This window comes from Hyperoodon ampullatus (genome assembly GCF_949752795.1).
Source record: "Hyperoodon ampullatus genome assembly, chromosome: 4".
In the NCBI taxonomy this organism is placed as follows: Eukaryota; Metazoa; Chordata; class Mammalia; order Artiodactyla; family Ziphiidae; genus Hyperoodon; species Hyperoodon ampullatus.
In genome coordinates, this window is record NC_136917.1 from 62,066,398 (window position 1) to 62,080,849 (window position 14,452).

The window sequence follows — 14,452 nt, forward strand, 5'->3', positions numbered from 1 at the left end:
ATAAACAGGTAAGTTCTGTGCCGACCTCAGTTACTGAGCGTCCAGCTCACCATCAGCCACAGGTGGGCATTTCAGAAGGGCTTTTTGATGACAAGAAGGGTGGTAATTCTAGCCCAGAATTAACACAGATTAAACAGGAAACAAATGACAGAGGGATATTTCAGAAGGCCACACCATTTTCACCTCAAAGAGGAAAGTTTTAAGCTCCAGGAGGGCACAAGTGGCTGGGAAGGAGGTGCACTGACCTTGCGCTCAGGGGCTGGTCGCCACGTGGTCCCCGCGGATGGCCTGCAGCGAGAGCTCGTACCCAAGGAACATGGCCGCGCTCATGGGGAAGCCCCGCACGGCATTGACCGTGATGCCTCTGAAAAACACCTTTGGCAGGAGGCGGCATTATCACAGGGCACTGACCTGCACCTTCCGCAGGGCTGCCACCGAGGGCAGAGCCAGGGCCGGCGCTGCTGCCCACCCACGCAGCCCCCTGTCCCAGGCTGGACCCTACAGAGCCCAAAGGACCGGGAAGGTGGAGACCCTCCCCCGCCCAGCACACACACACCCCAGCCATGCCCCCGCCCTCAGCCACATCACTTCTGAAGGCGCGTTCCTTCGCAGGCCCGGTACGCATGCGCTACATACTATGAACCAACAGGTGAGTCCAGCGAACACCACAAACACTCGCTTAATTGTTCCGCTCTCTCGTGAGCATGCGCACACATGCTCGGTTCTCGGGACTCTGCAAGTCAGAGCTCCACACGCTTTGCAGTGGTAGAGCACCCGGCCATGACCAACAACTGTGACAGGTGCTTCACAGGACGTCCCCAAAGGGGCAGGGTAGGGGGAACTCAGGCCCTGCTCAAGATGACACACCTGGAGTCCAGGTACAGTTTGCCAGTTAGTAGCTGTGTTACTTGGGAAAATAGCAAAGTCTCTAGAAGTCAATTTTCCCAACTGTCAAATGGGGGTAATAATACTATTGACCTCCTACAGTTTTTGAGGGAATAGATGAGACGTTGCTCTTAAAGGCATTTTCACAGTGCCTGTCCAGCAGTAAAGCACTCCTTAACTGTTGACAATCACACCACCATCCTTATTGTCAGTAGTCACCACTTCATACAGAGTAGCACTCCACTTTGGTCATGAGTATGAGCGCTGAGTAGTACCAGTGGCCTAAACCCGGCCTTTAATACAAGAAGACTGTATTTGTCTTCACCCCTAGGTATGAATATGGTAAGATGCTTTCCTTCCACTCTGAATCTTCCTGCGTGGTGCTGGGTAGACACTGATCTCTGTGATGTGGTTCCAGCCCTTGGGAAGTTGATAACCTACTAGGGAAGATAAGCCCCATTCAGGAGTAACTACAGTATAACCTAGAACATGATGAGAATAAATAAAGGCCTTGGTGAGGGGTGGAATGAGAGGTGGAATGTCATTAAATGTCTTCTCTGGGAAGAGATCACATGTCTGAAGGCAAATCACTACCCAAGTGTGAATGACCTGAGAACTGTCAGGTATAAGATGTAAACTTGTTTATTGATGCCTGTATAATTTACTGTTTATGGACTAGACCTGGTACTGTAATTTTCAGAAGGTAGAAATCCCTTACATGTCCCCAATTTTCTTAGTTGTTGGACACTGTGATGTCAGGGTAGGTGCAGGCCACTGTCATGGGCCAGGACATCAGGTGACAGACATCCCTTCAGGAGAGGCACCTGCACCATGGCACTCGTGGCAGCCTGGGATGTGCAGCTTTGTCAGGAAGGAGGGAGAAGGGCCTCAGTGTACCTTGGGGGGTGAGGGAGGCTTGGCCCCAGGGAAGGGAGCTTAAGATCCCCAGAGGTGAGCAAGTGGCCCAGCCAAACCCTGGAGCAATTCAGGTAGGGGGCAAGAAGCCTCCTTGTAACATTAGTACTCCTCTCTAATGTCTAACCTTTATGGAATTCCACAGGCTCAGCCAGGGTGACTGAATAGGAGCAAGGAACTGGGTCAGCCTCTGAGAGGAAAATTCCATGCCGGGTGCACACAGAGGCTCCCGTGTGCACCGGGGTTTGGCTCTGCAAGGCGAGGCAAGCCAGGCAGGATGCAGCTTGAAATGTGATCCTCCTCTCCCATGGCACTGGGCCGTGCAGGAGCCGTGGGCCACTTCAGGCAGCCAGAGTTCATGAATGCATGAACGAACGAACTCCTTGATGTGAAAAAAGAATGGTCTCTGGGCTGAAAGGATCCTGGTGGTGGTTGTGGTAGTGGCGGATTCCTGGAGTGGAGGGAGGCCTTCAGATCCCCCAAGTGGCAGAACCAAACAGTAACTAACACTGGTGCCTACTTACCCCTAGCTATGGCCTGCTCTGCTGTGAGGCCCAAAGATGGCAAAAATAGTGCAGAGCTACTGGCTATCACCTTGGCTTTGGGAACACAAAAACAGTAGACAGTCTTTCCTCATGAATCCTCAATGGCTCCCCACTTCCCAAAGTCAAGTCCATACCCTTCCCTGGCCTTCCAGGACCCACATGCTCTCTCCTTGCACTTCTCGGAGCTGCCTCTTACACTTGACACTGTGGGCAGTATATTGGCCTGCCATTCATTTCTCCTAATAGGCCAGCTCTCTCTCACCACTGAGCCTCTTCTGGTCCCCTCTGCTGGAATCCTCCCCAGACTTGGCTATACCCTCTGGTAGCCCTGCCATGGCCACCCCAAGTAGGATTATGGCCCGCTGTCTTCTGTGCCCTTAGTATCTCTGCCATCACAGCACTTCTCACACCATCCTCCAATCACCTATGACTTGTCTATCCCTTCATTAATAGTCCCAGTCAGAGTAGTGGCAGCAGGGCTGTGTGTGTGGCTCACATCTGAATCCCTAGCATCTGCATGGTGCTTGCTAGAGGATCCTCTATAAATCTTATTAAATGAATCAATGGATGGATGGACAGGCAGATAAATGAATGAGTGAATGAATGAATGAATGAATGAACAAACTCCTTGATGTGAAAAAAGAATGGTCTCTGGGCTGAAAGCATCCTGGTGGTAGTTGTGGTAGTGGGGGATTCCTGGAGTGGAGGGAGGCCTTCAGATCCCCCAAGTGGCAGAACAAAGAGTAACCAACACTGGTGCCTACTTACAAATGGTCCCCTCCATCTCTCCTTAGAGTCATCCAGTCTCATCCCACTGTCACAAACCCCCTCACAACAGTCAACTCTGTGGAGCTAGAGGACATCAAGTCACTCCTCCAGCCTCCTTATTGCAGATGACAGCTCTCCATGTGTGAGCCATGGCCCATGTGGTTTAGGACAATCCTCTCAGCAGGCAGAGAATGGATCCAAAACTACCCCACCTTTCTACTGTTCTGACTTGGGAATGCCCCAGAAGTCCATGGACTTACTAGTTCCCCTACCATAAAGACTGCTTTACTGGTAATCACTGAGTTACAAGGGGTTACTAAAATTGGGTACCATTGCCGTTATTTCACTCCTTTCCAGTTCTTTACTGTCACTGAGTTCTTCTCCCATAGGGAAGTGAGAATAGGTTGCAGCCTCAGTGAGCTGCAGTAAAACTGTTTGGGAATGCGTACGCCACAAAGCCAGCACTCAAGCTCACTAGGATTGGATCCATCCCTCGGCCTTGGGAAAAGATGCTCCACCTGCCGCTGCTGGGGATCTCACTGTGAGACCACCCAACTTTCCAGAGCTGTATAAGATTATTTTTTTAATCATGTTACTATGTATGTTTATATGCAAACACATATACAAACATACATAAATATACATACACACACATATGCTTGCATAGGCTGTGAATATTTTGAAAATATATCACAAGAAACTTATAACAGTGATTGCCTTTGAGAGAAGACTAGCAGGGGGTCACAGGAGGACGTTTAGACAGTATATCCTCTTATACCTTTTGAAGCTTCCTATGTTCACATACTACAATTTTTTTTTTTTTTTTTTTTTTTTTTTTTTTTTGTGGTACGCTTGCCTCTCACTGTTGTGGCCTCTCCTGTTGCAGAGCACAGGCTCCAGACGCGCAGGCTCAGCAGCCATGGCTCACGGGCCTAGCCGCTCCGTGGCATGTGGGATCTTCCCAGACCGGGGCACGAATCCGTGTCCCCTGCATCGGCAGGCGGACTCTCAACCACTGCGCCACCAGGAAAACCCCACATACTACAAATCTTTTAAGCAACTAATAAAAAATAATTTCAGTCAATGATGCGGTTAATCAAGTTGAATATTGCTATCTCTGCTTAAAACCTGTCTCTGAATATAAACTGTGGGTCAGACACCTTTGAGGTTAAGAAATCAATCATCTGACCTCAGTTGTTTTCTAGGACTTTGATTTTAACAGAACACAGTAAATTTTTGGAGGAAATAATATCAGCAATATATTTTGCTTCTACAGGACTTTTTGGAAAAATGGTACATTAATATTTGGGGAAATAGAAAAAAAATCTCAAATAAAAACTGAGCATCTCTTTTGAATCTCTCTTATGTGTCACTCTGTATTTGTTGGTTGAATCACAAACTGTGCTTCTGCTAAAAAAATACAAATGACAATTGATTCAACATCTATTTATGATAAAAATAATAAAGGCCATATGTGACAAGCCCACAGATAACTTCTTAATCAATGGTGAAAAGCTGAAAGCATTTCCTCTAAGATCAGGAAGAAGACGAGGGTATCCACTCTTGCCACTTTTATTTAGCATAGTATTGGGAGTCCTAGCCACAGCAATCAGAGAAGAAAAAGAAATAAAAGGAATCTGAATTGGAAAAGAAGAAGTAAAACTGTCACTGTTTGCAGATGACATGATACTATACATAGGAAATCCTAAAGATGCCCCCAAAAAACTACCAGAACTCTTCAATGAATTTAGTAAAGTTTCAGGATACAAAATTAATACACAGAAATTTGTTGCTAACAATGAACTATAAGAAAGAGAAATTAAGAAAACTGTCCCACTTACAACTGCATAAAAAATACCTAGGAATAAATCTAACTAAGGAGGTAAAAGGTACTTGGTAAACTATAAGACATCAATGAAAGACACTGAAGATGACACAAACAGTTGGAAAGATATACCATGCTCATGGATTGCAAGAATTAATATTATTAAAAAGACCATACTCCCCAAGGCAATCTACAGATGAAATGCAACCCCTATCAAAATATCAATGGCATTTTTCATGGAACTAGAACAAATAATTCTAAAATTTGGATGGAAAAACAAAAGACCCTGAATAGCCAAAACAATCTTAAGAACAAAGAACAAAGCTAGAGGTACCATGCTCCCTGATTTCAAACTATACTACAAAGCTACAGTAATCAAAACAGTATGATACTGGCACAAAAACAGACACATAGATCAATGGAACAGAATAGAGGACGCAGAGGTGAACCCATGCTTATATGGGCAATTGATCTATGACAAAGGAGGCAAGAATATACAATGGGGAAAATAAAGCCTCTTCAATAATGGTGTTGGAAAAACTGAACTACTTTCTCGCACCCTATATAAGTGCAAAGTGGATTAAAGACTTAAACGTAAGACCTGAAACCATAAAACTTCTAGAAGAAAACATAGGCTATACATTCTTTGACATCAATCTTAGCAATATTTTTTGAGATCAGTCTCCTCAGGTAAGGGAAACAAAAGCAAAAATAAACAAATGGGACTATATCAAACTAAAAAGCTTTTTCACCGTGAAGGAAACTACCAGCAAAATGAAAACGCTGCCTACTGAATGACAGAAGATATTTGCAAATGATATATCTGATAAGGGGTTAATATCCAAAATATACGAAGAACTCATATAACTCAACATCACAAAACCAAACAACCCAATTAAAAACTGGGCAGAGGACCTGCAAAGACATTTTTCCAAAGAAGACACACAGATGGCCAACATGCTCATGAAAAGATGCTCAAAATCACTAATCATCAGGGAAATGCAAATCAAAACCACAATGAGATAGCACCTCACACCAGTCAGAATGGCTGTTATCAAAAAGACAAGAAATAACATGTGTTGGTGAGGATGTGGAGAAAAGGGAACCCTTGCACACTGTTGGTGGGAATGTAAATTGGTGCAGCACTATGGAAAATAGTATGGAGGTTCCTCAAAAAAAATTAAAAATAGAACTACCATACAATCCAGCAATTCCACTCCTGGGTATTTACCTAAAGAAAATAAAGACACTAATTAGAAAAGATACATGCACTCCTATGTTCATTGCAGCATTATTTACAATAGCCAAGACTGAATTAAATATTGACATTTGTGAAAACATGGATGGACCTAGAAGGTATTATGCTAAGTGAAATAAGTCAGAGAAAGACATATACTGTATGATTTCACTTATGTGTGGAGTCTAAAAATCAAAACAAATGAACAAACATAACTAACCAGAAACAGAGTGATAGATACAGAGAACAAACAGGTTGTTGCCAAAGGGGAAGGATGTTGAGGAGGAGAGAAATAGGTGAGGGAAATTAACAGGTACAAACTTGCAGTTACAAACTAAGTGAGTAATGGGTATGAAATGTACTGTGTGAGGAATATAGTCAATAATTATGTAATATCTTTGTATGATGACAGGCGGGTAACTAGACTTATCATGGTGATCATTTTGAAATGCATAGGAACGTCAAATCACTATGCTGTGTACCAGGAACTAACAAAGTGTTGTAGGTCAATTATACTTTTAAAACAAACAAATAGAGAAAAAGAGATCAGATTTGTGGTTACCAGAAGTGAGGGGTGGTGGGAGGGGATGTACAACATGTAATGTACAACATGATAAATATAATGAACACTGCTGTACATTGTGTATGAAAGTGGTTAAGAGAGTAGATCCTGAGTTCTCATCACAAGGAAAAAAGTATTTTTCTATTTCTTTAAGTTGTATCTATATGAGATGATAGATGTTCACTAAACTTATTGTGGTCATCATTTCATGATATATGTAAGTCAAATCATTATGTTGTACACCTTAAACATCTACAGTGCTGTATGTCCATTATATCTCAATAAAACTGGAAAAGAAAAAAAAAACAACTGAGGTGAGAATTCTAGGAACATGGCAGAGTAGAAAATACCAGGACTCTGTCTCCTCACCTAGATAACTATTACACAGATAGAATTTGTCTGATGTAACTACTTTAGAACTCTGGAGTTTACTGAAGGCTTCCAACTTCCAGGGGAGAGTTTGGGCAGCGGTTAATTTCAGTCAACGTCAGCATTTAGCACAGTAGCAGCTACCCACCCCCCCATCCCAAGCCCTTTGGCAGGCATCTATGCACATGTTCTTGGAGTAACCTGCACACAGCCTGTGGGAACCAGGGTGTGCAATGAGAACCTTGTCCTCCAAATACTGGACATCTCTGTTCTGGTCACTGATTGCTGTTTCTGATCATGAGGTACAAAGAGGAGGGCAGTCATTCTTGTTTAACCTCCCCCTCCATCTTGCAACCCCCTTGTTCACTGGCTGAAGTGACTTCCAGGGAATTTAAAGGGATGGTGCCCCTTTCCCTTCCTTTCATTTCTCTATTTTTCCTCTTTTGGGAGCCAGACATTAAAGACTAGGACATTCAAAAGCAACTGCATGTATGAGGAAAATTAGAAAGTGACTGCGTATGCCCAGGGAAAGGCACAGGCTCAGAAAAACACTGAGAAAACCTTAAGTTTACACCTCTGGTTGATCATTGGCACAGAGATAGTCTACAACAATCAAAAACAATAACAAAACCCACTACACCCTGGGGAAGAGGGAGAATTGGATTTCTAGAGTTACCACATTATTAGATTCAAATGTCTAGTTTTCAATAAAAAATCACAAGGCATATAAGAAACAAGAAAGTATGGTCCACTTAAAGAAAAAAAATCAAAATAAAATGTCCCTGAAAAAGACCTGATAGCATATCTACTTGACAAAGACTTTAAGATATCCTTCTTGAAGATGCTTGAAGAACTAAAGAAAGATGTGAAGAGAGTCAAGAAGATGATATGTGAACAAAATAGAAATATCAATAAAGAAATAGAAAACCCAGAAAGAAAGCAAACAAATTCTGGAGCTGAAAAGCACTGAATGAATGAATGAATAACTGAAATGAAAAATTCACTAGAATGATTCAAAGGTTTATTTGAACAGGCAGAGGAAAGAATCAGCAAACTTAAAGATAGGACAAGAGAAATTATTGAGTCTGAGAGACAGAAAGAAAAAACATTGAAGAAAAGTAAACAGAGCCTAAGGGACTTGTGGGAAACTATCAAACAGAGCAACATATTCATTGTGAGAGTCCAAGGAGAAGAGAGAGAGAGAGAGAGAGAGAGAGAGAGAGAGAGAGAGAGAGAGAGGCAGAGAATATTTGAAGTAATAGGGCCAAAAACTTCCCAAACATGATGAAAGACATGAATATAAACATCAAAGAAGCTCAATGAACTCCAAGTAAGATGAACTTAAAGAGACCTACAAGAAGACACATTATAATAAACTTTTGAAAGACAAAGAGAGAATCTTGAAAGCAGATAAAAAGTATCCTCTATAAGACTTTCAGCAGATTACTCATCAGAAACTTTAACAGCCAGGAGGCAATGGGTGAATATATCCAAAGTGCTGAAAGAAAAAAAACAAAACTGTCAACAAAGGATTCTATATCCAGAAAAACTATCCTTCAAGAGTGAGAGAGAAATCAAGACATTCCCAGATAAACAAAAGCTGAAGGAGTTCATTACCATTAGATCTACCCTGTAAGAAATGCTCAAGAGAGCCCTGCAGGCTGAAATAAAATCACTAGACAGTAACTTGAAGCTGTATGAAGAGATATTGTAAAAATCTCACAAAAGGTAAATACATGGGGAGAGTGACACTAGCATCATGGCAGCCCAAAATGTCCCTTATTTTGTCCTCACTTCAACAACAAAAATTCAGCATCCATCCATGAACAAAAGTGCCTCTGTGGGAGTTGTGGGATCTAGCACCATACACCAAGGGACCCAAGAGGAGTCTTGCCCACCTGTGCATCAGCTAATAGGCAGACAGACCTCAGTACTGGCAGCGAAACCTGCAGTAGCCTGTGAATTGGCTCCAGCCACTCTTGGCTGTAGTCCAGGAGCAGCTGGAGAACACTGACTTGGGAGGTCACACACAGATGAGAGGGGAAGTCCAGGTTTCCAGAGGAGAAGCTCTGGCACTCCACTGGAGCAAAAAAACAGAAGTTTGGACACACTGGAGTGGCAGTTAGTAAGGACTGGAGGGCTTGGGATGAGGCAGTCACGTGAGATGAGGCCCAGAGGTCAGTAGTAACATTAACACTAGTAAAACTACTAATACTAATGCTAATGCTAAACAGATGACCCTTTCTAAATGTTCTCTATGTGTTATACATTAAACTGAGCACTTTTTATATGCCTAATTTAATTTAACCTACAAAATATCTCTGCTGTTCATGGTAGGGGTGATTATCATTGGAGAAATTGAGGCCCAGAGAGGGGAAGCTTGCCTGGATTCCCCCAGTTCACAAGTAGCCAGGCCTGGCTTTGCACACAAGTCTGCTGACTCTAAGAGGCATGCCAGGAAAGCCAGGGGGGGCTTCCCTGGTGGCGCAGTGGTTGAGAGTCCGCCTGCCGATGCAGGGGACATGGGTCCGTGCCCTGGTCCGGGAAGATCCCACATGCCGCAGAGCGGCTGGGCTCGTGAGCCATGGCCGCATACCGCAAAAAAAAAAAAAAAAAAAAAGAAAGAAAGCCAGGGGCCCATTTGAGGAAGAGCAAGCATGAGGGTACTAGGGGGTATAGTGGGAGGCAAGATAGATGGGGATGTTTATAACTTTGGACACTACATGTGGAAACCTGATCTTCATTCTGAGATCGTTTAGAGGCAAGTAGAGGCTTGGGTTTAGGATAAGCCCTTTAGGTTCAGGAGAAGGAAGACAAGGTCAGGCTAGAGGCTGCCTCAGTAGCCAAGACCAGAGGTGATGGGGTCTGGACTTGTGTGGGGTGGAAAGCAGAAGAGAGATCAGGGAATTGGAACCTGCAAGATGTGATGATTGAGGTGGTTCTGGGAATTCCCACTTATAGAAGGGGTGAGGCTGAGGTGCTGAGCAGGGAGTGAGGAGGGAGCTCCTAGCCTTTCTGGATGAGGAGGCCAGCTTTGGTAAACACAGATGTGGGTCCAGATCCCGGCTCTGCCACATACCAGCTGTGTGACCTCACGTAGGTTACCGGTCCTCTCTGAACCCATCAGCTGGGTGCACACCCACTTCTTCCTCCAGGCCGGGGCTAGGACTGGATGAAACAAGTGCTTCATAATTTAACTGCCAGCACCTCGGTTTCCTGAGTCCCTTCTCTGTAGTCTCACATCTTCCAAAATCTCTGACCCTACCTTCCAGGGACTGACAGTGACCCTGCATGACTGCTGTGGGGCTTACTTTAAGACCTTCCTTCTGGTAACTCTGGGAGATACAGTCCAGGACACCTTTGTATTTGTTTACATAAACCCCGTCAGCTTGCAGTCGACTCTTCACGACATCCATAGGAGTTGCTGTCCCCCAAGAAATTGCTCCTGTTGAGAGAGACAAATTAGGTATCAGGGGCTGGCTGGTTGGGGTCTGGAGGGGACCCGGCTCCCTGCAGATTTCCACCATTCAGAGGCTTAATATGCTGCTGGGGGACGTGGAAAGAGCTCAAGGTCAGGACCTATGAAGGGGGTTCTTGATTCTCCCTCACCACTTGCTGTGGGACTTTGCAGAAGTCTCCTGCCACCTCTAGGCCTTGGGTTTGTCTTCTGTAAAATGGGCCAGCAGTACCTATCTTCATGGGGTTGCTATGAGGACAAATAACCTGATGCATGTGAAGCATTTAGCACAGTTCCAGGTCCATCGCTAGTGCTTCCTAAGCAGAAAGCTTTATTAGCAGCTTTTATTGGAGGAACAGGAACAGGCCCCATAGTACTTTCCGGGCACAGGGGAGGGAGATCAGGGTGAGGCCTGAGGCTGAAGGCTGGCAGCTCCCCAGAGGCAGGATTTACTCTGAACATGAAGAAGATGCTAAACAAACACTTTCAGATAGCCTGCTTGCCAATGAAGGGTCAGCTGAGGGATTGCAGAGAAGAGCAGGGGCAGGTCTTTTAAAAGCTCTTATCTTTTCCAGTGATGTGGAATAGAAGCCTTAGGACCATGTGCCACTGGGTCATCTTCATTGGATAAGTTCAGGTGTCCTGGTTTGAGTACTTTGTGACTTTAAGGGACTCTAAGAAAACAACGCCAGGTTATTGTATAAACAGAGAAATTGGCACATTCTTTGATGGGGAGAGAAAAACAAACCGATGCCAAAGTCCAAGGCAGCTGGTTTGCAACATTTTGTAACTGCTGCCCAGCGGCTCCCAAAAGAGGCCTTAGCCTGTCCCCAGCCCCCTTCCCATCCCAGCCTCCTGCCCTTGGTCCTCTGGGAGACCTCTGGACCTCTCCTCCCTCCTGCCTTCTTCCAGGATAAATGGGGCCGCTTTCCCTGGAGTCAGCCCAGGTGCTGCCCTGGCACACTCCCCTGTTCTCAGCCCATGGGCGAGGGTATTACAAAACCAGGTTTGACTGCCAGGCCACACGCATCTGCTCTCACCAGAAATGAGAGAAGCTGGGGCCTGTTTGCCTTCTCAGTCAAGAAGTACTTATTGAGCACTTACTGGGAGCTGGCACAGGCCAGGCCTCAGGCACAAGGCAGGAAACGGGAACACTGGGGTCTGGTGGCTAAGATGTGGGCTCTGTTATGTGTTTCCTAAGTTTCAAGCACAGCTGATTAGATGAGGAGGAGGAGGAGGAATGACAATTTTCTTCTGTCCAGTGGATCTTTCCCATCAGCATCAAACATACCATGTTACCTGACTTTTTAAAAAATTTTTACTGGAGTTTGGTTGCTTTACAATGTTGTGTTAGCCTCCACTGCAGAACAAAATAAATCAGCCATACACATACAGACATCTCCTCCCTTTTGGACTTCCCTCCCATTTAGGTTACCACCGTGCATTAGATAGAGTTCCCTGTGCTATACAGTATGTTCCCATCAGTTACCCGCCTTCTTGAGAAGCAATCCTCTCTTGACTTCTGTACCCCTCTCTGATTATAGCTGTGTTTCTCTCTGTCCCCATACAGAACATTCAAATCTCTCAGAAGTGTTGTTTGTACTTGGGTTCTCCAATTTCTTTCATCCCATTCTCTCTTGATCCCACTTCAATCAGGTTTTCATACCTTTCTCTTCATCAAAATGGGTCTTGTCAAAGTCCCTGGTGACCTATGCATTGCTAAATCCAAGCAGTGGGAATAGCAAGTGCAAAGGCCCTGTGGTGGGGAGAGAGCCAGGCATGGTCAAGTTGCAGGAAAGAGACCAGTGTGGCTGGAGCAGAGCAAAGTAAGGGGACGGTAGCAAAAAAATGAGTGCGGAAGGGTAACAGGCAGCTGGAATGCTGATGGTCTTGAAACCATTGCAAGGTCATTGACTTTTACCCAAAGTGAAATGGGGATGCAGCGTGGGTTCTGAGTAAGGAGGTTAAGTAACCAGTCCATGGTCACAAAATGACTAAGTGTGGATTTGAACTTGGATCTTTCCGACTGCAGAGTCCCTACTATACTATCTACATTAGCTGTGTGACCTTGAGTTGGTCACACTGAACCTGTTTTCTCACATGAAAAATGGGGAGACTGATTCCTACCTTCTGGGGCTAATGAAAATCTCACATTGGAAAGGTTTGCAGGGTGCCAGTATTCAAAAAAGGTGAGCCATGATAACAGATTTTCTTTTCAAAGCTCAGTGGTACCTGACACAGAGTAAGTGCTCAAAATATACCTTCCAGCTGAAAGCTGTAAGAGTCCAAATAGGGACTCAGAGAGAAGGGGATGTGAGAAAGAGGGGGGACCATGCCCCATTCCTAGCCCTTCGTCTGCCTGGTGAGGTCTGGCCATAGCAGGTACTTAGAATTGTTGGATGAGTGGCTGGATGAACCCTGCCCTTCCCCAGGGCTGAGAAGGGCATGGTAGGCTCCCCAGCTGTCTTGCTGCCGTGGTCAGCATGGGGGCAGGAATCAGCCATGCCGCCCTTACCTGCCATGCCGCCTGCCAGCCACACAGCACAGGGGCTGGGGCCTGTGTGGGCCTCGGGCGTAATCCAGTCACTCAGGAACACATAAGGGATGAAGTAGAGGCAGTAGCCCGGGACGTCCCGCAGCAGCATGGCACTGGCGCCCCGGTACAGCCCTGCCAGGCCTTCAGTCCGCACGATGGTTATGATGCAATGCACAGGCCCCTGGTAGGCTGGCTGCTCCCCAAGAGCTGCCACCCTGGGCTTCAAACCAAGGTTGGCTGCAAAGACAGGGCAAAAAGATGGCAAGTGACCTGGGGGCAAGAGAATGACCATTGTCTGGCATTGGAGTCAGCCCAGCCCATTGACAGTTCCCACTCGCGTCACCAATTGATTTTTACCAAAACTTCTGACCGTCTTGGCAACTCAAACGGGGATTTTGAAGTCCCAACAGGGAGCTCCTGCCAGCATGTGCAGCCAGACTGGACAAAATCCCAGCCAGGTGATAAAGCACCTGTCGCCTTAGAATGCCCAGAGGTTCTCGGTCAACCATCACTATGTCTTTTTGAGTAGATGTGACTGCACAATGCCTTGGATCAAATATGCTGAGGCATACCAAGCTCCTTCTTGAAGCAGAGGCTGGAAAATCCAACACACTGTGTGTGTGTGTGTGTGTGTGTGTGTGTGTGTGTGTCTGTGTGTGTGTGTGTACTCGTGCATAGTGTGGTAAAAAGTGTATGAGATTTGGACCCAGACTGTCCTGGTTCCAAATCCTGGCCCTGCTTACCAACTTTCTGACCTTGGTAAGCACCTTTTTAGCCTTTGTTTCCTTACCTTTGAAAAGGGGACAGGCCAATACTGTATTGTATACTTGAAAGTTGCTAAGAGAGCAGATCTTAAACATTCTCACCACATACACACACAAAATGGTAACTATATGAGGTGATGGATGTGTAAACTGACCTTATCTTGGTAATCATTTCACTATACATACATGTACCAAATCATCACATTGTACACCCTAAACTTACACAAGGCTATATGTCAACTGTATCTCAATAAAGTTGGAAAATTGTATTTTTTAAATAAAAAAGAGAACAGGCTGTTGTGAGTATAAACAAGGTAATACTTATAAAGAGCTCAGCATGGTGCTAGGAACACTGTAGGGGTGCAATGTTATCACCAGATTATTACTGAGACCAAGTTGACTGGTGTGAGTTGGGTGCAGGATGCACTGGCTGGAGGGCTGGACGTGTTCTCACTGACTCTCTCCAGCCCTGGCCAGGCTGTGCCCTGAAACAGCTGTAGGGCAGTACTGGTGCCACTGGCCCCTCAAAGCCCAGGGGCATAGGGTGCTGTCTCCTTAGCTGACCTCTGGGGTCTCTGCTGGCAGATTA

The 14,452-nt window shown here is 45.3% G+C and overlaps 1 protein-coding gene across 3 annotated transcripts in view; it reads right to left on the reverse strand.

The window, feature by feature from the left end:
* Positions 1–252: 252 nt before the first annotated feature.
* SLC25A48 (solute carrier family 25 member 48) overlaps positions 253–14,452 on the reverse strand; it is a gene marked incomplete at both ends in the record, with an annotated part of 38,402 nt that continues 24,202 nt past the window's right edge. For 2 of the 3 annotated variants that reach the window (XM_079702428.1, XM_079702427.1), the window contains 3 exons: positions 253–375; positions 10,418–10,551; positions 13,079–13,369. In XM_079702428.1, coding sequence (XP_079558554.1) covers positions 253–375; positions 10,418–10,551; positions 13,079–13,369 — 548 coding nt within the window. The remainder of the gene's footprint in view (positions 376–10,417; positions 10,552–13,078; positions 13,370–14,452) is intronic. The other variant, XM_079702429.1, reaches the window with a different exon arrangement.